This window comes from Lolium rigidum, chromosome 5, assembly GCF_022539505.1.
Source record: "Lolium rigidum isolate FL_2022 chromosome 5, APGP_CSIRO_Lrig_0.1, whole genome shotgun sequence".
Classification (NCBI taxonomy): Eukaryota; Viridiplantae; Streptophyta; class Magnoliopsida; order Poales; family Poaceae; genus Lolium; species Lolium rigidum.
Window position 1 is genome coordinate 265,521,439 of NC_061512.1, and position 27,145 is coordinate 265,548,583.

Sequence of the window (27,145 nt, forward strand, 5' to 3'; positions counted from 1 at the left end):
GCCCAAGGTACTAGCTGATTGGGTCTCATTTTCTCTCTCTCATTGGTGCATGCAGGCTCTTTCTCTTCCTCATTGGGGCATGCATTCTCTTTCTCTCCCTCGTTGGTGCATGCAACCCCTTTCTCTCCCTCATTAAATAAAATTATGCCTTAGAAGTGAGGGTTATGGGACAAATAGTTTTTTGGAAATATGTCTTACTCTCTAGGACGGAGGGAGTACTAGGTTTCCTTCGTGCTCACTCAAATTCCATTTCTTGGATTTACGTCATTACGTGAGTGGCTAGCTGTATGCCTGTATTATTCTGGCCCGCTCGTGTCAGCTGCTCTCTCGTGATGATGTCAACTCCGTTAATCATTGTTAAGGGAAGAATGTATCGAGCTAGGTTTGGTGAGATTCTTTCTACCTGTCATGACGTGGAATGATTGACTTAAACCTAATCCTCTTATATTCCAAGGGGTGAAGGTGTTGCATGGCCGCTTACAAGACACTTAATTTCGAATTTTCCCGACAGTCAAACAATGTAAATTTTGATCAACTTTTTAGAAAAAACTACCAACATGTACCATGTCAAATCAATATTATCAGGTCACAAGAAATGATGAAGATTATGGAATATGGATTTAGAGGCTGATCACCATCGCAGACCTTAGGGCATAATTAATTAAGGTTCAAACACTCATTGCATCATGAAATTAGACTAAAACTTTAATATTCTACATAGCACTATTTAATGAGCATGAAAATCATGTCCTCGGTGGGAGGGCACGACCCCTCAGTGGCGACTGGTGAGACCTAGGATTTGAAGAATCATCACTGGGTCACCGAAGGCCATATAGGGAGGACGTACCATGCTCCGCCAAAGGACGTTGCCCTACTAGTTCTACCACTACGTGCCCTAGCGGGTCTTCACTAAGCTCCGCCTTGGGTTGATGAAACAGATCTCATAGGGAAAAAAATCAAGACGAAAAGCTTAAACTTTGACAATCTGAACACACATTGCATCTTCTCTTAATCCTCTACAATCATGATCCTAAATAGCTCTCAACACCTTGACATTCTTGCCATTATTCCATAGAGTATCTTCCAAGAATCCCTAGAACTAGGGGCGAAGTTAGGAAAGAATCTCAGTGGGATCAGCTCAATATTATCTCTAATTCACCGGTGTCATCTTATGCAAAATAACACTACCTCCATCCCAAGGCTTAAGGCTTATTTTTTTTCTTCAGAAAGTCAAACTATGTTAAGTTTGACTAAGTTTTTATAAAAAAACATTAACATCTCAAATACAAAATTAATATTGTTAGATAGATAATGAAATATATTTTCATGTGCTATCTACAAAATATCATATTTATTGATAGTTTATTCTAAAAATTCGGTCAAATTTTACTTGCTTTGACTTTTCCAAAAAAATATAAGCCTTAAGCCTTAGGATGAAAGTAGTACCAGGGTCAGCTGACCCCATGACAATATGGCAGCTCCGTCTCTGCCTAGAACCAGCCCTTTATTGACCCAACCTTCCCAACAAACCACTCCTCACTCCTCAGAAAAGGGTATCACAGATCACCATCGCTGTAGAGAGAGAAAACCACAGGGCAATGAAAAAGGTTAAGAGAGAGTCTAGAGAGAGGTCTGTTTCCTCCAAAAAAGAAAAAAAATGAAGACCGGCCTGCAGGTTGACATGTATATTTACCCGAAGCATGAGAGCCCAAGTCCTGCTCGTTCCTACGCCGAGAAAGATTGTTCCGGCTATTTTTCCTATACATAAAAAATAGAGAAATACTCCAGTTTCTACGCTACCCCGTACCACGTACATGTACAGAAGCCGTCCGGACCAAACGCAAATGCCAAGAAAATTTCGTGCAAGTGAGGACACGCAACCAATTTATACGGTTTCCTCCGTGCTCTTGGAATTACGTGAGTGGTCTTATTATCCTGACCCCGCTCACGTCACCTGCTCTCCTGATGTTTTTCCCCGATAAAGAACCTGCTCTCCTGATGATTGGAAGCATAAAATGGATGAAGAATGTGCCCGTTCGGTTGAGATTCTTCTTGCTGTCCTCCCGTGGAATGTTTGGCTCAAACCTAATCGCCAAATTATTCAGAGAAAAATAATAATAAAGGTGTCGCAGGATCACTTATAATAATCAACGACCTAGCACAGGAAACTAGTGCCGCATGTGGCAATGTAACTAGTGCTTTTTTCTTCTTCTTCAAAGTAACCAGCGAGAGCACTATTTTTTTTGTTAATTAATAAAGCTAGAGTACATACTTCCTCCGTCCTAATTATAATGCACGATTTTTTTGCACGGTCTTTGATACATGACTTTCACCACTAATATGTATGAAATTATATGGAGTGCATATGTTTACATTGTATCCTTGCATTTGTATTGGAAATCTCTTTCATGTCATACATATTTATACAAATTTCGTGAACATATTGTAAGCATAAATCATAGTCAAAGTTGTAAGTTGTTGAGTAATGAAATTTAAGGAGCTCCTTATATTTTGGGACAAGAGTATTTTATAGAGGGGTTTATGTTTTAAAGGGAATTTCCAAGAAAACTCGCTGATGTGATTCGGGTTCATCCTTATGCCTTTTTTCTCACGTTCATACTTGAATGTACACATTATTATTTACGAAAAAAATATTTATTATGTTTTAAATATCTTATAATGTCGACGGAACGTGTGCCTTTCTGATAGAAGAAAAAAATCTAGCCCACTAGAACACGACTATGTGGAGGATGGAAGCGGATGGCTTGATGTGGTCTGGTACTTGCCATCGGCAATAAATGACGAAGATTACGGATTATTAATTCATACAAGGCCGATTCCGGCGGCGGAGCTTGAAGCATAACTAATGAAGAGCCATATATTTACTGCTTCATAAATTAGACTGGAATTTTTTGGTGTTTAATTAGCAAATATAGCATGCTCTTTACAATGCCATTCAATACACAAGAAAAACAAATGCTGGAGGGGACTTTTCGCGCCAATTTGTGAACCTAGGGTTTGAAGTTTCCCACGTCAAAACCTTCAACATGGACATAAAAGCTTCGACCTAGAGCTCCACCTCCATGGCCAACACTTGCTGCTGGGTTCCTTAAGGCAATACAAGAGGGGAGATGCACCTTCTCGCCACCGTGGTAGGTCCGCCGTCGCGTGTCCGGTAGGTCCCGACTAACCACCACCTTGGATTTACGCGACGAATGCTACCAAAATCTTTTTACGACCAAAAGCATAAGGCTTGAAAATCGAAACACATCTTGTATCTTCTCCAAAGCCCAAAAATCCAAATATATGAACAGTAGAACCCAGTTGACCCAATCTTCCCCAACAGACCAATAATCTCACCCAACAAACCAATACTGAAAAGGCCATCACAGATCACCATCATCACTCTAGAGAGAGAAAATCACTCTGGAAAAGGCAAGCGAAAACCCAGTCTAGAGAGAGGTTTTATTTATAATTCTGTTGAAATCTTTGAGCCCTGTTCTTCTCTCGTAATTACTGACACTACCAAACCCATCTCCCGAAAAGCATTTTGGGAGGCGTCCGCCGCCCGCCGCCGGCGACCGAGGAGAGAGGGAGCGCCGCCGCCAGCCATGGCGAGGAAGCACGGGTGGCAGCTCCCGGCCCACACCTTACAGGTTCGCCCACCAGCCCCTCCCTTCTCCCTATCGGGGTCCCTGGATCGGCGCAGCCAGGACAAAGTACTGGACTTTACTCTGGTCCGTCTCCTCGATCCCGTCGCTGCGTCGTCGGTAGCCGTAGGAATTCTCTGCGCGATTCCGTCCCCGTGAGCTCGCGCCGCTGGAAACTCCCCGGCCGAAGATCTGCTGGGAGGAGAGAGACAGCTTGGCGGTGGTTGGTTTCTCTCATTCTTCCTTTTCTTTTTCTCTTCTTCGTCTGGTTGTGTCTGCCTGTATGGAGGCGCATGGTACCGTGAGTTCCGGAGGGGTTGAGGCCGGAAGGACTGCGAAATGGGTCAGAAACCTGGCGAATTCGTGTTAGATTTGGTAAATGTTCGTCGAGCTATCTAGGGTTGTTCGTCGGTTTTGACTGGTCTGATGAAGCAGGGTTGATATGTATTCTCTGCAAAACACTTCTTTGCTGAATCACCCGTTTACCCAGGAGCGAGGTCTGAAACATGTGTTTTTTTTTGTCTATTTCCGGCTGCATGTAGGAAGGCTCCCAAAGGGATAGTTGGGACCTGGAGTGAACCGGGCTGGGTTTGCCTGTTTCTTTTATTGTACTAGTGACTAGTGATTGCTGAGAGGATATGCTGAAATGTAGTTGATTCAATGGCTAAAAATAGGTGCAGTTTTTAAGTTGGCTTGTGCACTAGTAGTGGTGCAGAATCACAATGGTTTTGTCTACTTTGTGGGTTCTGTTGCCTATGGGAGATTTAGCTCCGCGCCTCCTAAGCTTTATCCTCAACCATGGATCTTGTCCTGATTTAGCGTCGAACGTCAGGAACCTCGCGCATTCGGTAGAAAACTCTTCCTAGTTACGTGGTAGCAAAAACATTTCTCACTACATGCTAGTGATAGTTTAGTTTCTCTTGGGGCGAAGGGTCACCTGCGAAATATATTTGCGTAACGGTGATGTGAGTTCCAGAGGGACTGAGTCTGGATGCAGCGGTTGTGAAATGGCTTAGAAATCTGGCGAATTCTGCCGTCTGTGTTAGTTAGATTTGGTATGGTTCGTTGAGCCATCTAGGGTTGCTCCTCAGCTTTGGGCCCTTGCGGTTGGGTAAAGCAGGGTTGATAAACTGTACTTCTGTCTGAAATGGTTGCTTGTTAATTCAGCTGGAAGTAGTAAAACCCTTTTTGCTAAATTATCCACTTATGGAGGAGTCGTGTCTGAACCTGTTGGCTTTGTGCTTATTTCGGTCTGCATGTAGGAAGCTTCCCAAAGGGACAGTTTGGCCGTGCCATTGGTTTGTTTTGTATGTCTGCTTGTTCTCCATCAGGATTGGGGATTCGGAATAATTCGGGCCGGGTGATCCCGTGGACGTTTGCCGATTTTTTTCTCGTACTAGTGGCTAGTGATTGCCAAGAAAATATGCTCAAACTTAATTGATCTGCTGGTTATGGGAGATTTAGCTCAGTAATACCCATGCTTTTTCTTTAAACCTTGGAGATCACTGTTTAACCGGGCCGGGTGATCCCGTGAACGTTTTGCCTGTTTCCTTTCTTGTACTGGTGGCTAGTGTTTGCCGATACAATATGCTAAAATGTAGTCGATTCAACGGCTAAAAATAGGTGCAGCTTTTAAGTTGGTTTGTACACTAATAGTGGTGCAGAATCACAATGTTTCTGTCTACTTTGTGGGTTCTGTTGGATGTGGGAGATTTAGCTCCGTGCCTCCTAAGCTTTATCCTGAAACCATAAATCGTTTCCTAATTTAGCATCAAATTTTAGGAACCTCGCACATTCGGTAGAAAACTCTTCCTGGTTACGTGGTAGCAAAAACATTTCTCCTTTTAAATGCTAATAATAGTCTAGTTTCTCTTGGGGCGAAGGGTCACCCGCGAAATATATTAGCGTAACGGTGATGTGAGTTCCAGAGGGATTGAGTCTGGATGCAGCGGTTGTGAAACGGCTTAGAAATCTGGCGAATTCTGCTGTCTGTGTTATTTAGATTTGTTATGGTTCGTTGAGCCATCGATCTAGGGTTGTTCCTCCGCTTGGGCCCTTGCGGTCGGATAAAGCAGGGTTGATAAACGGTGTACTTCTGTCTGAAACGGTTGCTTGTTAATTCAGCTGGAAGTAGTAAAACCCTTTTGCTAAATTATCCACTTATGGAGGAGTGATGTCTGAACCTGTGAGCTTTGTGCTATTTCTGTCTGCATGTAGGAAGGTTCCCAAAGGGACAGTTTGGCCGTGCCATTGGTTTTTTTTGTATGTTAGGGGTGGGGATTTGGAATAATTCGGGCCAGGTGATCCCGTGGACGTTTTGCCTGTTTTTTTTCCTGTTCTAGTGGCTACTGATTGCCAAGACAATATGCTCAAATTTAATCGATCTGCTGCTTATGGGAGATTTAGCTCAGTAACACCTAAGCTTTTTCTTTAAACATTGGAGATTACTGTTTTCCTAATTTTGCATTGAATGTTATGGACCTCACAAATTTGGTAGAAAAACACTCATCCTGATTAAGAGCAGCGATAACTCTTCCGCTTGCAGGCTACTAATTTGGTTTCTCTTGTGGCAAAGGCCAAAGTGTCACCATTGAAATATCTTTGTGTATGGCGATTTTTGGCAACATAGGCAACTTTTCCATCTGATGTAGTCACTTGATGTTGTCAAGTGATTGTTTCATGGTTTTGGTTCTGTTCAATAAAAGGATAGCCAGTTGTTTAGGCCTCAGAAAAATATTACTGCCAAGCCGAAGCTTGTCAATCTTCAGTTACATTCCGAGAAAAATATTATTGCCAAGCCCAAGCTTGTTAATCTTCAGTTACATTTCTGTGATACATTGCTAATGTTTGTTCATATCTGCTTGTTTTTGTAACAATGTCTGTCTTGTATGGTTTGGAATCTTATGATTTTGCACCTACAGCCTATGCCCATCCAAGTGATTGAACCATATGAACAAACACTAAAATTGGAGAGGATCATTACTATTTAACTGTTGCAGAAGCCTTGGATTTGTAGAAAATCTAATATGCATGTAGAGAGAAGAGAAGTGAATGCACTTGTGGAATTACAGTCTATTATATAGTTGTGGGATCAGTTCTCGTACAAGTTTCACACTTTTAAAGGCCTGTTTCACATTTTTTACTAATTTATAATGTCTTTTTTGGCAGATTGTTGCAATCACTGTATTCTTCCTTCTGGTGGTTGCATTTTATGCCTTCTTTGCACCATTTCTGGGAAAGCAAGTCCTTGAGTATGTTGCGATCGGCATTTATACTCCCATTGTAAGTCTTCAAAAGTGTCCTTATTTTAATGTCTTTCTGATTATCTGAAGTGAAGAGAGGCTATCTTGTAGTATTATGAAAGACTCTCCACATCATTTCCAGGCATTGGCTGTTTTCATCCTTTACGTCCGGTGCACAAGTATTAACCCTGCTGATCCTGGGATCATGTCAAAGTTTGAGGATGGATTTATCAATGTACCTGTCAACAACGACGGATCGGGAGGCATAAACTTACCCCAGAAAGCAAACAGTGGTGTTGGAACTCACTCTCCAACATCTACTTGCAGAAGCTCTCTAGATGGCCATTCTAATCAGAGAGGTTCGTCTATAGGGGAAGCAAACATAAATCTGAGCTCACAACTGCCGAAGAAAAGATCAAACTGTTACTTCCTTGGTGGGATCGTGTGCGCTTTATTTGTCAAGGAGGACTGCCGAAAGCCTGATGATTCAGAGCAACAAGCTAGTGGCGAAGAAGCTCTTTTTTGCACATTATGCAATGCTGAGGTATGCTGATTTTAGCATGCAGTAGGCTTATTTGAAGCTAATGCCCATTTAATATATTTTAATAAATTAATTTTACAGGTTTGCAAATTCAGTAAACATTGCAGAAGTTGTGACAAGTGTGTGGATGGATTTGATCATCATTGTCGGGTGACTTTCTTGGACTGTGTTAGCATTCTACCTTCTAATATTTTAATTGCATATAGCTGATACGAGCATCTTTTGCAGTGGCTGAATAATTGTGTTGGGAGGAAGAACTACTTCACGTTTATTGCTCTGATGGCCATCAGTCTCCTATGGGTCTGTAATGCTGACCTGTTATACATATCATTTTGTTCCGAGAGCATGCAAGAGGACTGCAGTAGTTAAACATATCATTTTTATTGCCTGTAGAGGTTCGTATAAAGTTATTATTTTCTCTTTATGGTACTGAATATTTATACTCTCCTGTGTGACAGCTTGCAATTGAAGTTGGAGTGGGCATTGCTGTTCTTGTCATCTGCTTTGTCGATAAGAATTCAACAAGAAATATCCAAGAAAAGCTTGGAAATGGCTTGACTCCTGCTCCCTTTGCTGTCATTGTAGTAAGTACCATAAGGATTTGTTACACTTTTTTATCCCTCTTGTTTATAGTAAGTTATCTGAAGCAGCATCTTTTATCGTTATCTGATGCGGTATTCCAATACTGTTTCCTTTTATTTTGCTGTAGTCCATACATGCTGATGAAAAGTTATGATGTTACTTAAGTTATTGTTTCGTATTACAGTTGCAGTCTCTTGTAAGAAACTTGGAATACAACGAATTTTTGATGTGCTTGGTAGCTCATTATTTTTACCTTCTGGAAGTGCATTAATTACTGTTTAGGATTCTTTAACTATCTTACATTTTGTAGCTATCATTGCAATACCTGTGGTACATACAAATTGGGTCTAATGTATACTGAGTAGTACTCACAGGTTCTTGCTTTTTAGAATTTTTGTGTCTTCTTGGCCTATAATTAATTGAATTGTAAAATTCTTATGTCCAGGGTTTATTCACTTTGCTTTCATTGGTGGCCTGCGTACCTTTAGGGGAACTTTTCTTCTTCCACATGATATTGATCAGAAAGGTTTGACTCACACCTCACACCAGAAATGTAATATATATGCAAAGTTTATCTTGCTTGCTCAGCTGCGTTCGTTGTCTATATTCTGTATCAGGGGATCACAACCTATGATTATGTGGTTGCAATGAGAGCTATGAGTGAGGGACTACCAGAGGATGAGGAAGGAGCAAATATCATCTATTCCCCATCAAATTCAGCCACCACGGGATTCAGTGTTGGAAGTTCTCTTGGCCTTCACCACAAGGGTGCTTGGTGTACACCTCCAAGAATATTTATTGATCACGTAAGTTGCGTATTTCAAGTGCTACATCTTTGAAAGTTTAGTCATGACTTTGAGATAGAAAAATAATAATTATATTGTTGGAAGCAATCCTATGGCCATACTAAATTTAGTTGTACTGAAACTGTCAACCAGGATGAAGTGATTCCACATTTGGACCCTGGGATGGTACCTTCAACTGTGGATCCTGATGCTGCTGGATATGCTGAAAGAGCAAACAAATCCAAGAAGCCAGTCAAGATCAGTGCCCGGAGCCTTGCAAAGCTGGACAGGAATGAGGTAATGAAAGCTGCAGCCAAAGCCCGGGCATCATCCTCCGTTCTCCGGCCAATAGATGCCCGCCATGGCCATGAAGCTGACATTAGCTCCAGTGGCAATGCCAGTGTCAGGAGTAGCATGAGTGTCGACTACAACGGTACAAAGGAATCCCGGAGTGAGATGAGGCTCTCTCCTCTTCAGAACTCATACCCGCAGAGTCTTGCAAGCATGGATGACTACGAGACAGGCACACAGACTGCGAGCAGTTTAAGCAGCCCGGTCCACATCCACAAGCTCGCCACTCACTCTCAGTCTCGTGCAGCGCCTCATCCAGCTCCACCTCCCGAAAGGCCTGCGCTGGGGATTACAAGGCCACCTGTTCCTACCACGCAGATAAACAACCCAATGTTCCAGTCAGCCACATCTTATGTCCGGGAGAACCGAAGAGCATCTGTTGTATGGGATCAAGAGGCTGGGCGGTATGTGTCAGTACTTGCGCAAACAAGAACAGGACCTGGTGTCGAGCTCCCCGCAAGAAACCCAGGTTTCTTGGCAAACCCAAGTGGTGAACCGGGCAACCATGGTAGAAATCTTGCGCCTGCAAACGCATCTTCAGCAGCGATTCCTCCAGGGCAGCCCTCTGAGAGGTTGACATACACAGGCCAGTCGATATTCTTTGGTGGGCCCATCTTGAGCACCACTGGCATCAACGCTGAAAGGAGTGAGGCGGGCACAAGAGCGCGCCCCGAGGCAAGCAGAGATCCGAGCGCCCAGCAGCGTGATATCCGTGGCGAGAGGGCTCGCACGGGCTCCTTCCCGCTGTTTGAGCCTGGGAAGTTTTAGAGGAGCCCAGTTTATTGACGAGTGACTTTTACCTGCTGTTTTACTGCTCTATGTCACCTGCTCAAGTGCCACCGTGACAATGGGGTGATGTTGTTGCACTGCACCCCACATGAAAAGTGTCAGAGACCCGGGGTTGCATCGAAGAGTAGCAGTCCTCACGTGCAGGGATTGCGATAATGGTTAGAGCGAGGATGGCGCTAACTTTGTTGGATGTTACAAACTGATCGATACCTGTCGGTTTCTTTCATGTGTGTTTAGGTGGTGAGCCGTGTGATGCGCTAGACATGTAGTAGAAGGGGCCTGATTAAACTTTTCCTGATGTAAACACCTTCGGATTGGCAGCTCGCTTTCTTGCACATTGCAGGCCTTGGGAGTGTTAGTTTTATTCGTTACAGCCCACATGTATGTCTTGGCTATGTAACAGTAACACCTTCAAGGCTGCCCGTTCGGGTTTTGATTGGTTTTACTTCATTTGTGGAGTGAGTTTTAACATAGATGATGCTGGTTGCTGCGTGGCGCTGTGTTCATTTGATTATCATTTTATTAATATAACATAGTAGTATAACTTACCATTTTAATGATTATTCAAGTTTTGTAGGAATCACATATGACTGGTACATATTTTAGGTCTCATGGCTTGTGAACAAGCCATTAATTGCCATGAGATTAGACTAGTGTCAAGAACGGGAGATGAATATGAAAAGTGTCTTGTTCATTCTCGGTTAGGTGCCTGGCCCACACAAGAAACATGATTATAATCTGCTTAGATAATCCTAGGCAGGAAGCTAGGTGTTACATCAAAATATATAGATGCGCCTAAGCTGAGAGCTTCTTTCGCACCCACATGTGCCACAAAGTTTGCAGAATGATTTGCATGAAAAGGCTTGAAAGAATTACTAATAATCTTGACCTCATTCAGGATGTGGACTCCTTCTGCGCCTGCCTCGAATCATGCCAAACAGACACTAAGATTGCACGGTCTGTTTGTTGAGTAATTTGAGTTAATTGGCTTCTGGCAGCAGCCTCCAACCCAACTCTACATGCCAGCAGCTCACTGATGAAAGGATCATCAACAGAAGGGTTATTTTTGCTGAATTTATGAACAAATTAGACGACTGTATGAATATTTCTGGTTTAACTTCAGCATGGGCATGACACCAACGGTCCAATATGTGAAGTTTGTTTTTATAATTTGCAGGGCTATTGTTATAACATACACACGACAGTTCATGGGTAAGCTTCTACCCCATAAACCATTATGTGCTATGTTGCAGAATAGGTATAATGCTAAATCAGGATCTGAAAATACTAATCTGATGGAAACCATGACTACGGGAAAATTCTTTGTAAAGTGAAATGTGGTATGTGTTTTATGGTATACATCTAAAATTATGTTTTACCATAAGACACAATTTTAGTTGTATACTAACAAATACATAAAGATGTTTCAAGTTAGAGGGGGCCACTCCCCCCCCCCCCCCCCCACCACCCCCACCACCACCCCCACCCAAAGACATTGTTATTTTGTGTTTCCCCCATATACCATATTCTAGCCAAGCTCCGCCACTGCTACTAGAGAAGATTTATCTACCCTGTTCCTGTATCGGCCAGTGTATATTGCATATTCAAGAGGCACTTGTGCTCGCCTCGACAGCTTTGAAATAACTGCAATAAGGTCACCTAAATGTGCAATATCCTCTCTTGCAAACTTCTTTTATAATGGAATGTTGTGGAACCGATGCTCGGGAGAGCATGTACCTATGTAACACCATGTTGAATGAGTCATAGAAAAAGGAAGTTTGCTTTGATATCTATCACTCATATTTTAGACAATAAACAGCTAGGAAAAAGGCGGTGAAAGGAAATCACTGAGTGCAAGGCTCCAATTATTTTTTTGAAAATGAAACAACAATGACATATCTACTTTGTTACTAACAGAGTGTGAAGACATGAACAACAAATGAATATATATCGCAGCTAAACATTATCAGTTTAGTTGGCTTCTAACAACAGCCTCCAACCCAACTTTACATGCCAGCAGCTCACTAATGAAAGGATCATCAACAGAAGGGTTAGTTTTGCTGAATTTCTAAAGATGAAGCAGATTATGATAAGTTTAGAAATGAACAAATTAGAGGACTCCATGGATATTTCTGGTGTACTTCAGCTTTGGCATGACACTGACGGTCCAATATGTGAAATTTGTTTTTATCATTTGCAGGACTATCGTTATAACATACACAGAAAGTTCATGGGTAAGCTTCTACCCCATAAACCATTCTACGCTAGGTGTCAGAATAGGTATAATGCTAAATCATGATCTGAAAATGGAAACCAGGACTACGGGAAAGTTCTTTGTAAAGTGAAACGTTGTATGTGTCTTATGGTATTGTTGACTGCCAAAACCCACCGGCGGGCAGCGGCCTTGTCAACACTGTAGAGCCGGGGGGAGCCTAGAGCTGCGGCTGGCTGAGACCCCTCCGAGCGACGGCCCGCAATGCTCTTCTGGTCACACGCGGCGTTGCGAAGTGCAAGGGCGTGCCACCTGACCTATACCTGGTCGGGAAGGTGATGAGATTGCCTCGCTTAGTTTCCTGCAGGGCATACATGTAAACGTTAAATACGAGCCTCGATCGGCTCTCGGGTTATCCCGTGAATCGGCTCAAAGAGCCGATCCACCCATGATCCGTACGGGGTGTACGAATACTTGGTGGTCCTGCTTGATCAAGATGAAGCTAATGAGATCTACGACGATTTAGGGTTTTCACCACATAATCGGATCATCCTACTCCAGGTTGGGCCAGATGGCCACGCAGGGTGCTCGTAAGCCGATCCTAAACAAGGCCAAAAAACCAACATGAAGTTGATCCTAGGAACATCCCGTTTAGGACTTGCGAACGCCACCCTACGTGCCACAGGATCCTCCCCCCTTTGTAAGGCCAAACTATTGCAGATATTAAACTAATCCTTGTAGAACAAGGAGCAATCGTAACGGATCAGATCTACTAAATAATGATCAAGCGGGGTGCCGCCCCCACACCTGAGATAGGCGTGAGGACGGCTAGATATGCAAGGGTTGCACTACGTAAGCATGCTTAAACGAAGAACAATGCTAACCCTAACACATCTAATGATAACTACGTTGCTCGCCATCAAAAGCGCTTCGAGTACGAGCAACGCATGAACAACGTGGGGCTTGTGCTGCCTAGATCGCAAGATGCGATCTAGGCAGCATGTCGCTTACCCGATAGAAACCCTCGAGACGAAGGAGTTGGCGATGCGCCGAGATTGGTTTGTTTTTGGGGTTGAACGTGAGTTGTTGTTTATTCCATAAACCCTAGGTACATATTTATAGTCCAGGGGACTTTCTAATGTGGGCATGCACTAAACCGTGCACGACTAAGATTCTATCTCTAAACTAAAATAGATCTAATATGTTACGGATACACGGGCAATTAAACCCAACGAGGCCGATTCATAGAATTCTCCACGTATATTTCCTTAAGCCCATCCCGATTGCGGCCCACCTCCGACTCGGTTAAATCTTGGTGATAACACATGCCCCCCTGGTTTTGGAAATGGAATTTCCAAAATCATTATGCTCTCGTTGGGTCATGTCGTGGCAGAACCGTCGCAGTATCCGTTACCATGATGACTTGCCTTCTCAACTTCTCCGCGTGATTTGGCAGTCTTTTTTTTTTTCTTTCAAACATCACTTCCTTGGAAACTGCTGTGGCATTGAATTTTCACCATCCCCCTTTATTTAACCGCTACGAACAGTTCTGCCCTGCATCCTCACATTAGCAGCCCAAAAACCCTCCTGCACCATCATGTCTTCTTCCTCCTCAGCCCCATCGGACTCCTCCAGCCAGTCCTCCATGTCCCGCGAACCGACGCCGGAGCACAACCCAGCGGCAGCCCATGCGGCCAATACCCGCCGCGCCATTGCGGCCGGGGAGGAGTCAGATCATGACTTCTCCATCTGGTCCGAGGACGCACCGGTCCTCGACGGACGGGGAGAGCGACCTCCGTTTCCTCGCCGACGGGGAATCGGAGGAGGAGAGCGATGACGATCGCTTCTCCTGGGACGACTTCACCTCCTCCGAGGGGGTGATGGAGGAAGAAGAGGAGGAGGAGGACGACGACGATGACGACTCCCTCGAAGGCTACCCACCAGCGAAGCGCCTTCGCATGTGGTGGGACGACGACAGCAGGCGACGACGAGGATGGGGATGAGGCCCCCATGGAGGGCTACGGGAGTAGCGACGAAGAGCCCATTGGCAGCAGTGCTGATGAGAGCTCGGAGGATGATGATGAGGACAATGACGGCCCGTAGATAGGACCTCTGTCATAGGGTCAGTAGTGGTAGATGGGGCAATGTATCCCCTCGTATTTCCTTTTGAGAGCAATTCAGTTCTTTATGTAAGAAATCCCGCTTATCAATGAAGAATTGTTCCCCACTTTGATTTTGCCGATTTGCCCACTTTGCCAATGTGTGATGAGCCGATAACAACGCACCGGCCCTTCAACAGAGCGATCTACCAGGCCTGTTGCCCCCCGAGTCTCAGCCGATGTAAAACAGAGACGAGGAATACGCGCATGAACTGTGTAGACTCGGGCCTGATTGTGTGCGGGGAAATTCCTTATGTAGCGTCAGCCGATTTGAACACAAATCGGCTTCTCTGAGCGGAAAGCCTTCAAGGTGAGCTGCCCCCCGAGTTCTTACTCGAGGCGAGAATGTGCCACAGCCGATCCTCTTTCTTCCTCTGACAGCCGATAATCTTCCGTCCCAGCTGTACTAACCCCACAGGTTGGATAATCCTCGCACAACCAGAGTCGATGGCTACGCATCGGCTGTTTCTTGATTCTTGACATGCTGCTCCTGACATTGTCTTTGAAGAAATTTCCCTTGAGTCGATGGCCCCGCATCGGCTTTCATGTCCTTAAGTCGATGTCCTTAAGAAAACTTTCGAATTTTCATTCATTTTTTTTTTGTTTTTTTTTTTTTTTACGGCCGCCCTGGGCATCGGCCCCCATTTTCCAATAACCATCAACAAAAGATGAGATGCTTCGTTGTATACCCTCATATTTCCATATACCGGGTGCCCCCCGAGCCGATTCTCGTCAAGAAAATTGATGGTATCGGCTCCGTTGGAAAATATGTTGAACCCGAGCAGAGAGGTAGGTGAGGATAATTTTGGCCGATTGCTGGAATCGGCCTCCACGTTGCTTGTTCGTTGAAGGTTTTGTAAGTTCCCTTCGTAAATTTTTGGGGCCGATCACAAGGATCAGCCTCTCCTGGTTTGCCCATTGGTTTGATCTTGCTACTTGGTCAGGCTGGATGAAACCAACCCAACCTCTGACTTGATGCGCTTGCTGTCGTCCACCTTGTGTGCTCCGTAGAGTCGTGGAGCGCTACGCTCCGTCGGCAAGACGAGTACCATGTTTGTGCCGACCGATGTCTCATCATCGGCTTTCCTCTCGTTTAGGGCGCCACTCCATTTTCCGTGGACGACCCTCTTCATCCGGGGTTCGCCGAACCTTTGCAGCCGGATCGGGCCGTGCCTTTCTTAGCGTATGCAGGTACAACCTTTCGGCTTCCTCCAGGCCGCGCAATCGCTGAACCCCGCGCTTCGGGAACGGCCGAGTCCGTCGGGCACCACCTTGGCCGGTGGTACCTGTCTTCTTCCACTTCTCCCTCGTCTTCCGAATCTTCAAGATCTGCCCAACGAGGTGACTCAGCCGCATTTGCTTTGTGGTGGGAGAGGCCCTAAGCGCTCGAACACGGACACGTTGGCTGCCTCCTTCTTTTCCGATTGCATTACGGGCAATTGCCGATTGTGGGCAATCGGCTCATTCCTCGAATCCCAGCAGTGTACCGAAGAAGGGGCAGTCCCAATGCCCGGCGTTGTCGTCTTGCTCCCTTGATGCTTCCGTGGCATAGCGCTCATGCTCCTCCTCATCGTGATCCCGCCGACGATATCTTCCGGCTTCTCTAGCCAAACGATCTTCTCTATCACCGTAATAGGGTCGCCGGCGTTGACCATACCGATTAACATATTTGTTGAGGAGGTGATCGGAGAGGGGTCGCCGATATCTTATATTCTTCACCTCCCCCTCCGTGACATAGCGCTTGCCATCACGACGGAGCCGATCGCATGGAGCGGCCTCATCCGTATCCTTCTTTGTGAGAGCGAGCTGCCCTCATCTCCATCTTTGCCGAGTGGTTTCCAGGCCCTACCATGTTGATGCCGAACGAGGGGCCCGGGTCGGCAACCTTCGGGGTAGGTGATTCCTACCATGTTAACGGCGGGGAAGGGTTGGGTGTCGACCTTCATGGCGTACTGGTTGAAAATTAGCCGCCCCTTCTCTATCGCCGCTTGGATGTGCGACGCCACACCCGGCGGTCGTTGGTGGCATGGGAAAGCGAGTTGTGGAATTTGCGGTACGGCTTTCCGTTTAGCTCTTTCGCCGTGGGGAACTTGAGACCTTCGGGAACCGTCAAGCTCGTTTCTCCTTGAGCAGGAGGTCGAAGATTTGTTCGGTCTTGGTCACGTCAAAATCAAATCCTCAGGCGGCCCCGGTGGCTTTACCCATTTGCGGGCCACGGGGGTTCCTCCCCGAGTCCACTCAGCCACTGCTATCTCTTGGCCTCCCGCGAGCACTTCATCCTCCTCCGTATCGACCATGACTATCGCACGCTTGAACTTGTCTTGGTACGAGGTCGGGGTGGCGCCGTTCATATGCCGATAGTTTTTGAACCATGTGCGCCGGTGAGGGATAATCCGCTTGGGAGGCCATGTCCTTGAGCTGTGTTGCAAGGCCTGCTACGCCAACTCGGTCTGCTTCCTTTTCGGTTATACGAACCGAATAACATCGGTTCCTAAGATTCCTCGAAGCGCTGGATGTATTCCGTCACCGTTTCCCCGCGCTTCGACGTAGTTGTGCTAGATCGGCAATGCCGGACTCGGAAGCTTCCGAATGGTATTGCATATGGAACTGTTCTTCCAATTGCTTCCAAGACTCGGATGGAGTTCGCTGGTAGAGAGGTGTACCATCCAAAAGCCGATCCCGTGAGGGACCTGTGAAAAGAGCCTCACGCGTAGCTGATCCGACACCGAAGCCGGTCCTAGTTGAGCCAAATATCGGCCGACGTGCTCGATGGAGCTGGAGCCATCCGATCCACCGAATTTGGAGAAGTCGGGGAGCCGATATTTTGGTGGCGGCGGGATCATCTCGTAATCGTCGGGGTACGGCTTGGAATAGCCGACCGCCCTTCTTTTCGGCATCATGCCGAACCGGTCTCTCGGTATGGTGCCGATCCGATCCGCCGTGCTGGCCGTAGGAGTTGCACTGCGAAGATTCGCCGGGGTGGCGTACTTGGCCTCGCCACGTTTGCTTTTCCAGCTCCGAGCCAGCCTGCAGGGCCGGGCTCGGGAGTTTCGTCGGTGTGGCGTATTTAGTTAGCCACGTCCGCTCTGCCGCCGACGTTCCTCCCTGTCTTCGCCGGAGCCCCCGATGTTGTGGCCTGGTTTGTGAGTGCCCGGTCACCACAATCCGGCACATACATGCATGCGTACCCATGAGGGATCTCCTTAGGCGCCTCCATTAAGAACTGGTAGTCACTGGGGTCGCCACCAATTCTGTAAACGAGGAATGCCGGTGTAGTCGGCACTTCAGCAAGTGCTGCCAACGCAAATGGCAGCGGTGGACGGGACTCGGAATGGCAATTCTCCTTGATGCGTCCCGAGAGCTGGTCCCGACGGCGAGTGCCGGTGGCTCATGATCTCTCGGATCACGCGCAGGGCGACACGCTCCAGCACGTTAACCAAGTTCTCAGAGTGGCGGTGTAGCGAGTGAGCCACCAGGTAGTTGATCTCTTGCCGCAGCCCCCTGGTGCGTTCCTCCGACGGGGAAGAAAGGTCTACCCCATCGAGTGCACCTTCTGGTGAGAACCCCTTCCATCCGATGCCACCGAACGGGTTCTCCGAAAAGAGCCGATGAGGTCGGCTTCGAGGGTAGCCTTGATCTCGTTGTATTGCTTCTTGAGGTCGTCGAGCAGATCCTCGTAGGTGACCGGCGTGCCGTCCGCCATCTCGGATGTAGATGGCGATGTGGTTGATGTAGACGATTGTCCCACCGGGCGTGCCAGAATGTGTTGACCGCCAAAACCCACCGGCGGGCAGCGGCCTTGTCAACACTGTAGAGCCGGGGGGAGCCTAGAGCTGCGGCTGGCTGAGACCCCTCCGAGCGACGGCCCGCAATGCTCTTCTGGTCACACGCGGCGTTGCGAAGTGCAAGGGCGTGCCACCTGACCTATACCGGGTCAGGAAGGTGATGAGATTGCCTCGCTTAGTTTCCTGCAGGGCATACATGTAAACGTTAAATACGAGCCTCGATCGGCTCTCAGGTTATCTCGTGAATCGGCTCAAAGAGCCGATCCACCCATGATCCGTACGGGGTGTACGAATACTTGGTGGTCCTGCTTGATCAAGATGAAGCTAATGAGATCTACGACGATTTAGGGTTTTCACCACATAATCGGATCATCCTACTCCGAGGTTGGGCCGGATGGCCACGCAGGTGCTCGTAAGCCGATCCTAAACAAGGCCAAAAAACCAACATGAAGTTGATCCTAGGAACATCCCGTTTAGGACTTGCGAACGCCACCCTACGTGCCACAGGATCCTCCCCCCTTTGTAAGGCCAAACTATTGCGAGATATTAAACTAATCCTTGTAGAACAAGGAGCAATCGTAACGGATCAGATCTACTAAATAATGATCAAGCGGGGTGCCGCCCCCACACCTGAGATAGGCGTGAGGACGGCTAGATATGCAAGGGTTGCACTACGTAAGCATGCTTAAACGAAGAACAATGCTAACCCTAACACATCTAATGATAACTACGTTGCTCGCCATCAAAAGCGCTTCGAGTACGAGCAACGCATGAACAACGTGGGGCTTGTGCTGCCTAGATCGCAAGATGCGATCTAGGCAGCATGTCGCTTACCCGATAGAAACCCTCGAGACGAAGGAGTTGGCGATGCGCCGAGATTGGTTTGTTTTTGGGGTTGAACGTGAGTTGTTGTTTATTCCATAAACCCTAGGTACATATTTATAGTCCAGGGGACTTTCTAATGTGGGCATGCACTAAACCGTGCACGACTAAGATTCTATCTCTAAACTAAAATAGATCTAATATGTTACAGATACACGGGCAATTAAACCCAACAGGCCGATTCATAGAATTCTCCACGTATATTTCCTTAAGCCCATCCTGACTGCGGCCCACCTCTGACTCGGTTAAATCTTGGTGATAACAGGTATACATCTAAAATTTTGTTTTACCATAATACAAAATTTTAGTTGTATACTCACAGATACATAAAGATGTTTCAAGTCACAGGGGGGCCACTCCCCCCCCCCCCCCACGCCTACCCCGAAGACATTGTTATTTTGTGTTTCCCCCCATATACCATATATTCTTGGCAAGCTCCACCATTGTTGCTAGAGAAGATTTCTCTACCTTGTTCCGGTATCGGCCAGTGTATATTACATATTCAAGAGGCACTTGTGCTCCCCTAGACAGCTTTGAAATAACTACAATAAGGTCACCTAAATGTGCAATATCATCTCTCTTGCAAACTTCTTTTATAATGGATGTTGTGAAACCGATGCTTGGGAGAGCATGTACCTGTGTAATACCATGTTGAGTGAAAAAGGAAGTTTGCTTTGAGGCCAATGCCACCAAAAAAATTCAAAATCTTTTACATAAGCAGAGAAACAAATACCATTTTAGTTTTCATGAAACTTGCTCCGGATTAATGAGCAAGTTGAGCAGACGAACAAGATGGGAGAAAGTAAAACATTGTACTCCATGTCTCCATCCGTACTTAAATAAGTGAGTGTTTAGCTTCAAACTTTGTCCACAAAAGTGTGTACTTATATCTTCCTAATGCACTTTAAAGTAGCAAAAAATATTCCTCTCTCATTGCATGAAAATCAAGCACAATAATATTCAACACATGTTCTCCGCGTTTTCCACATGCACTTAGCTCATTGGAGGTGAAATAATTAAAGAGAAGTGAGACGTTGATTTGCATCTTTCCAATATATTTTTTACTCCATTTCATATTTTCTTTTGAATATACGTACGCCTATTTGTGTACGGAGGGAGTATATTCTAACTCACTGATATTAGCTCCGCATAGCTACTTTAGTATTGATTCATAAACAACTCGGGTAATGAACCAATGATCGATTCCGTGACATTCAATCTAAGACAAAAAGAAAAATACTACGGCCTAAGAATTTTGACAATTATTCTACAGAACTTGCTGTTTCCCTGCCGTATCCGCGACCATCGACCTGAGAAGAAAACTAGAGTAATTTTCACAGCTGTTCTAGTACATAATAACCTGGTGTTCCCATGCAGCATCATGTACTACCTTATTGTAGGTTGCAAGGGGTCGACATGGCCTTGGCGGTACCACCAATAAATCTCGCCCCACACACCACTAGCTTCGCATCCTCGCCACCAGTCGACGGAATCTGCAGCGAGATATCGAACACCGCCACGCCTCACCGCTCGTCTTCCGCGAGACTGTCCAACACGGATCCCGACAACTGTGCCCCAATCCCGTGTGCCACGACGGACATCCGCACCATCTGCTCCGGCTGCCACCCCTAGCGCAGACCTGGGCGCCGGTGCTGCCGCTAGCGATCTGGATGCCGAGGTAGGTGATCCCGACGCTCGCTCCAGGATCCAAGCACTCGCTAGAGAAGGGGCTCCTCGACTTCACTCCGGTGGTTAGGTGGAACTCAAGTTTGTCAACCGCGGGTTTACCAAGATTTGTTGCCGGGTCTAGGCCGGAGTACTTATCAGTAACGAGGTTTAACTAGGTATAGAGATACCGATGATCAAAATCTCGGATAAGTAAAATAGTGCGCGACAAAGAGAATCGGTATTGCATGTTAATGGTTTTTTCGATCACGAAGTCATCGTTGAATAAGTGGGATCCATTATGGATCTTCAGGTCCCTCTATTGGTTATTGATTGGAGAAGTGTCTCGATCATGTCTGCATAGTTCACGAACCGTAGGGTGACACACTTAAGATATGATATCGTTTTAAGTAGATATGGAATATGAAATGGTGTTCAAATATTGTTCGGAGTCTCGGATGGGATCCAGGACATCACAAGGAGTTCCGGAATGGTCCGGAGAATAAGATTCATACATGGGAAATCAAATTCCAAGTTTGGGAATGGTTCGGTGTATTTATGGAAGGTTCTAGAAGGTTCTAGAATCAACCGGAATATTTCACTAAGTCAAGTGGAGTCCCACCAGCCCTAACCGACCCACTAGGTGGGAAGGTGGAGTCCATGGTGGACTCCACCATCATGGCCAGCCACACGACAAGGAAAGGGAGGAGAGTCTCTCTTTGACTAGGTTTTGACCTTATGTATTATATGTATTATGGAAAGTTTCGAATAGGACTCATAGAGTGAGTTTGATTGGGACCTAGGGTTTTCCACATATTTATAGGGAGGAGATGGGAGGGGCTTGCCACACAATTGGCCGCACCACCTCAAGGGCTCCAAGGCCGGCGCCCCACCCCTTCTCCCAAACCCTAGCGTCGCCCCTCCTCCACCTATCTCCCGCAAGGCGACGACGAAGCCCTATAGGAGATATCCACAACGCCGTCGTGCTGTCGGGATTCCGAGGAGGATCTTCTACTTCCGCTGCCCTCTAGAACGGGGAGAAGGACGTCTTCATCAACACCGTATGTGTGACCGAGTGCGTAGGTGCTGCTCGATTGCAGCACCGTCGGGATCTTCTACTCGCTCCTGAGAGCGGCAAATGATCAACTACATCAACCACGAGTACAACCTCGTTAGCGCTTAGCGATTTTCGAGGGTACGTTGATCCCATCTCGTTGCTACCATCTAATAGATTAGATCTTGGATCCTTATTCGTTCTTGCAGTAGGATTTTTTTATTTTCTATGCTACGAATCCATACAACTACTACCTCATTCATACACTTTTAGCCACTGAAAGTTACATAATACTATTTCTGGTGAAAACTAGAAACCTGTTTTATTGTTCACTATTTTATTTTACTGCTTTGAATCAACTACTACAAAATTGTCACTTGCTTTGTGAGTTTATTGATATAAAGGTGTGGTTGAGAGTGACGTCTCAATTTCTAAAGTCTTATTGGTATTCGTGTGTTCCCCTTGAGTCAAACTATGAATTTGGGTAATACTTCCCATCGAAGATTTCTGCAATCCTCCATACTTGTGGGCATCACTCCCTCGCCTCACCGGAGCTCCTTCACTGCAGTTGTGAGGGACCCAATTGCTTTTTTTTTTGTGTTTACAGGGACCCAATTATTTTTATTTAGCGTATAGGGACTTGACCATGTTCTATTTTTGTATGCATGGGTCTTTGTGCAAACTTTAGACCTCCTCGGCTCTTCTCAACACATACAACTTACCAAACAACAGAAGCACTCATCATGTCTTTGTTGTCCCGAGCTACCAAACACACGAAAAAACCAAAACTCAACTAAGCTAGGGTCATAGCTATTCTCTGTTGGTCAGGGCTACCAAATGCACCCTAATATCATGTTCTCCGAAAAACATCAGGATAAACCTGGCTGCACGTGCACTCGGGTTATCCAATATTAAAAAAAATACTATTTTAAAATCTCAAAAATAATTAAAATATTTTTTTTCATATACATATTGTGTAGATTCTTACTTTTGTAAGTTTTCACGAAAAATACGATTGTATGTGTTCTACACAAAAATGATAAAATATCATTATAACGATTGGTTGTGTACTGTTCATGAAAATAGGAAATTGCATTTCACATTTATGTGTAGGTCATACATGGTAGTTTTTTTATGCCAAAATCTTCACAATTAAGTGTCAACATAGGATATACATGCGTGTATTTTTTAATTTTTTCTGAAATTTTGAAATAGCATTTTTTTATAATTTTTCATAATATGGTGCATGTGCACCCAGGTTCACATGGTCGGCCTCCCATGTTCTCCCTCCTTACACAATGTGAAGCATATAATTTTTTTCAAAATTCAAATGACACAAAGTTTGACCAGGTTTATTACAAACATTATTTACATATGTATACTATATGAAAATTCATGTCACAACTAATTTATATGGTATTGATTTGATATTCTAAATGTTGATATATACTTTTTATATATAGTTGGTCAAACTTCACGTTGTTTGACTTTTCACAAAACTCTTATTGACTATATTTTAGCAAGAATGGAGTATCATATATGTCGGAACAATACAATCTAAAAAGCAATGTAGAATCTTGCTAGCAACTTAGTTAATGCTCATGAAGCTTCTGTAAGTAAGCTTACCTACTCATATACGAAAACAATTATTAAATTATTTAGACCATATGTTTTAGATATCTCCACCATAAATATATATAATAGTATTTATTTTATGCACTTGCCAACAAATTGATTAAGTAGGAAAGTTGGTAGAATTGTTTTTAAATATTTTACATTGTAAATGTATTTTTATCTATATATCACGGTTCTTTAGAAAACAAAAATTCACCTAATATTAAATGATTTTGTATGTGATTAACTATCAAATGAGTAATATAAATTATACGTACATGTTAAGACCATAGCATGCTACAAATAAGTTGAAATTATAAGAGTTCAGTATAAAAGTTAAATTTATTTCATTTAGCTGTGCATGGAGCAACTTCTTCAAGGAGGAGCGTCGTGAAAAAACTGCTCCTAATGATAATTAAAGCATATAGACAGAGACAAAGAGATAACAAAATTAAGAGAGCAAGCTCGAAATCGTGAGGTAAACTGTCAGTTAATCTAGCTCGTCAGGTTCAGAATAAATGTCGTTTAGGTTCAGTTAAGTTCAGCTAAAACTTAGGGGTTTGGATAAGATCGTTTACTTAGTCATTTGCACGATCGTTGTGCTGCTCCGATCCGCTCGAACGTGGGATGGCGCATTCACCACGAGCGCCGTGGTTCTAGTCACGATTGTGATCCTCTGTAATAAAAGGGAATGAGAATAGAGAGAAAATTGCATGTTGTACGCAGGCCAAAAACCTTCTGTGTGTTCATCTGTTCGTCCTGATCGTGAGCGAGAGAGAGAGTCTCATGAGATCGAGAGAAGGAGCGATCAAAGTCCACAAGTGGTATCAGAGCCTCGCCAACGATCATGGCAGGTTCCAAGCCTCCGAAACCTGTGGCGGGGGAGAAGAAGGACAAGGACGGCGCGTCCAAATCCGCTTCCAAGCCCCCGGAATCCTCACCGACTCGTCGCACCTCCTCCTCACCCGTTCGCCGTGGCCAGAGCCTCCACCAGGGGCGCGAATTGGTGGTGAGGGAGAAGGTGGCACGGGAGGTCACTGGCGGATCGCAGTGGCCCACCCTGACGCGTACAAATTACGCAGATTGGGCGGTCCTGATGCGGATCCAGCTGCAGGTCCACGGCCTCTAGGACGCCGTCGACAGCAGCGAGTGCGACGATCACGACGATCGGGCGGCACTCTCCGCACTCCTCCGCGCCGTGCCACCGGAGCTGATCCGCACCCTCGCCGCCAAGGACAACGCAAAGGTTGCGTGGGACACGCTCAAGACGCTGCGCGTCTGCGCCGAACGCGTGGGGATCGCCAAGGCACAGACACGGCGGCGCGATTACGATCGCCTCGCGTTCAAGAGCGGCGAGACGGTCGAGACCTTCGCCCTGCGCCTCACCACCATCCTGAGCGATCTGGAGATCCTCGGCGACCCGAAGGACGAGCACAAGGCCGTTCGGAAGTTCCTCTGCGTGCTGCCCCGTAAGTACCGCCAGATGGCTTCCTCGATTGAATCTCTACTGGATGTAGATACCATGACGATCGAGGAGCTCAGCGGGCGCCTGGTCGTCGTCGAGGAGAACGACGCCATCGACGGAGAGGACGACTCCGTCAAACTCCTTCTCACGGAGGAGGAGTGGAGGTCGCGCTACAAGCGCGGCGACGGCGGCGGAAGCAGTTCGGGCGGAGAAAGGAACCGCGGAAAAGGCCGCGAGGAGAAGCGGCCAGCCGGGGACGGCGCCAACGCCTCCGGTGGGTCTAAGAAGGACGACCAGTGCCGCTACTGCGGCAAGAAAGGGCACTGGGCCCGTGAATGCAGGAAGAAGAAGAGGGAGGAGGCTCACCTGGCGGAGGCTGAGGCCGACGACGACGCCGTCCCAGCGATGCTGCTCGCAGAGGTGCAGCTCGACCCCGTGCCTCTTCCCCTCGCCACGGCTCCCGCTGCCACACCACCTGCGTCGTCAAACGAGCACGCGGCCGTCTTCCTCAACGAAGAGAAAGCCGTGGTGCGGCCCGGGCACGACAACGACAAGCTCGAGGCCACCTGGTACCTGGACACCGGAGCATCAAATCACATGACCGGTGACCGCTCGGTGTTCGCGGACCTTGATGAGACGATCACCGGGAGCGTCCGATTCGGCGATGGCTCTGTGGGTGCAGATAAAGGGCTGCGGCACGATCACCTTCACCATCGACGGAGGGCCGCATCGCGCCTTCACCGACGTCTACTACATCCCTCGCCTGAAGAGCAGTTTCGTCAGCCTCGGCCAGCTTGACGAGCACCACTGCGACATCAGGATTCACCGCGGCATCCTCACCATCCACGACCGCCGCAACAAGCTGCTGCTCAAGGTGAAACGCGCACCAAATCGCTTGTACAAGCTGACACTGCGCTCCGTGCAGCCCGCGTGTCTCGCAATGCATCACGACACGGAGTCGTGGCGCTGGCACGCGCAGTACAGGCACCTCCATTTCGAGGCTTTGCAGCAGATGGCGCGGAGCGACATGGTGCGAGGGCTCCCGTCGATCCAGCACACGGGGGAGCTATGCCAGGTGTGCATGGCAGGGAAGCAACACCGCACGCCATTTCCGCAGAAGGCCAAGTATCGAGCGGAGGAGCCGCTCGAACTTGTCCACGCGGATCTCTGCGGTGCGATCACGCCGGCGACACCAGGAGGACGTCGTTTCTTCCTCCTGCTGGTGGACGACCACAGTCATTTCATGTGGGTCGTGCTGCTGGGCTCGAAGGATGAAGCAACAGCCGCCCTGAAGCGCTTCCAAGCTGAGGCGCAGTCCGAGGCGCGGCGGAAGCTGCGCGTGCTGCGCACTGATCGTGGAGGAGAGTTCACCTCCAACGACCTCGCTGCTCACTTCGCCGACTCCGGCATCAAGCAGCACCTGACGGCGCCGTACTCTCCGCAGCAAAACGGTGTCGTTGAGCGGCGCAATCAAACCGTGGTGGGCATGGCCCGCTCCATGCTCAAGGCGAAGGGGATGCCGAGCTACTTCTGGGGTGAGGCGGTGACCACGGCAGTGTACGTGCTCAACCGCGCACACACACGCAGCGTCGACGGCATGACCCCCTACGAGGCCTGGTACGGGAAGAAGCCGGCGGTTGATCACCTCCGCGTCTTCGGGTGCGTCGTCTACGTCAAGTCCGCCCGCCCGTTCCTGAGCAAGCTGGACGACCGCAACACTTGTCGAGGGTACTCCTCGGCAATGCCCTCCGATTGGGGCTTAGGGTTAGCGGAATCCTGTAAGCTGACACGAGACATCGGTTCACAGACAAGCGGGGAGAGCGATTTACCCAGGTTCGGGGCCCTCGATGAGGTAAAACCCTTACGTCCTGCCTGTCTGTTCTTGATTATGATGATAATGGGTTACAATGGGGTGCCGAATAGTTCGGCTGAGATCTCGTCGGGAGGCTAAGTTCTACGGCGACCTAGCTCTATATTTTCTGGTGGCTATGGTTGCTATGATTGATTGTGTCCCTCGTCAGCCCCTCTCCTGGCCTTTATATAGGAGGCCAGGTCTCAAGAGGTCTAACCGAGTACGACTAGGTTTACAGTAGTTTTAGATCTAATCTTTCCTTGTTCGTCTGCTTCCTTGTCTTGCTCGTCAAGGATTCCTCTGGTGCGCCGTCCAGGTGGCCCATCTTGCCTCCAGGTGTCTTCATGGGCCTCCAATTAGTCAACACAGGATAGGGCAATGTCGGTTACCCGAAGGGTAATGCCCACGTCAGTAGCCCCCGAGTGTCTAGCCGAACATTGTTCGGGTAGAGACTGAAGCATTCTTCTGTTGATGTTCTTCTCCTTGATTGTCCTTGTTCATCTTAAATCAGCATCGT

General features: G+C 46.9%; 1 protein-coding gene across 1 annotated transcript; it reads left to right on the top strand.

The window, feature by feature from the left end:
* Window positions 1-3,404: 3,404 nt before the first annotated feature.
* Window positions 3,405-10,413, top strand: LOC124653843 (probable protein S-acyltransferase 19). Its single transcript, XM_047192905.1, has 9 exons — window positions 3,405-3,656; window positions 6,819-6,932; window positions 7,035-7,436; window positions 7,515-7,583; window positions 7,662-7,733; window positions 7,892-8,017; window positions 8,461-8,541; window positions 8,633-8,821; window positions 8,954-10,413. The coding sequence occupies exons 1-9, from the start codon at window positions 3,612-3,614 to the stop codon at window positions 9,917-9,919; spliced, it is 2,064 nt and encodes a 687-aa protein (XP_047048861.1). The 5' UTR covers window positions 3,405-3,611; the 3' UTR covers window positions 9,920-10,413.
* The last annotated feature ends 16,732 nt before the right edge of the window (window positions 10,414-27,145 follow it).

What these genes read in the sequence shown, in the direction of transcription:
- LOC124653843 (XM_047192905.1), top strand. Translation starts at nt 3,612, where the DNA reads ATGGCGAGGAAGCACGGGTGGCAGCTCCCGGCCCACACCTTACAG. An exon ending in TCGGCATTTATACTCCCATT is followed by an intron (nt 6,933 to 7,034) that starts GTAAGTCTTCAA and finishes CATCATTTCCAG; the next exon opens with GCATTGGCTGTTTTCATCCT. An exon ending in GCACATTATGCAATGCTGAG is followed by an intron (nt 7,437 to 7,514) that starts GTATGCTGATTT and finishes TTAATTTTACAG; the next exon opens with GTTTGCAAATTCAGTAAACA.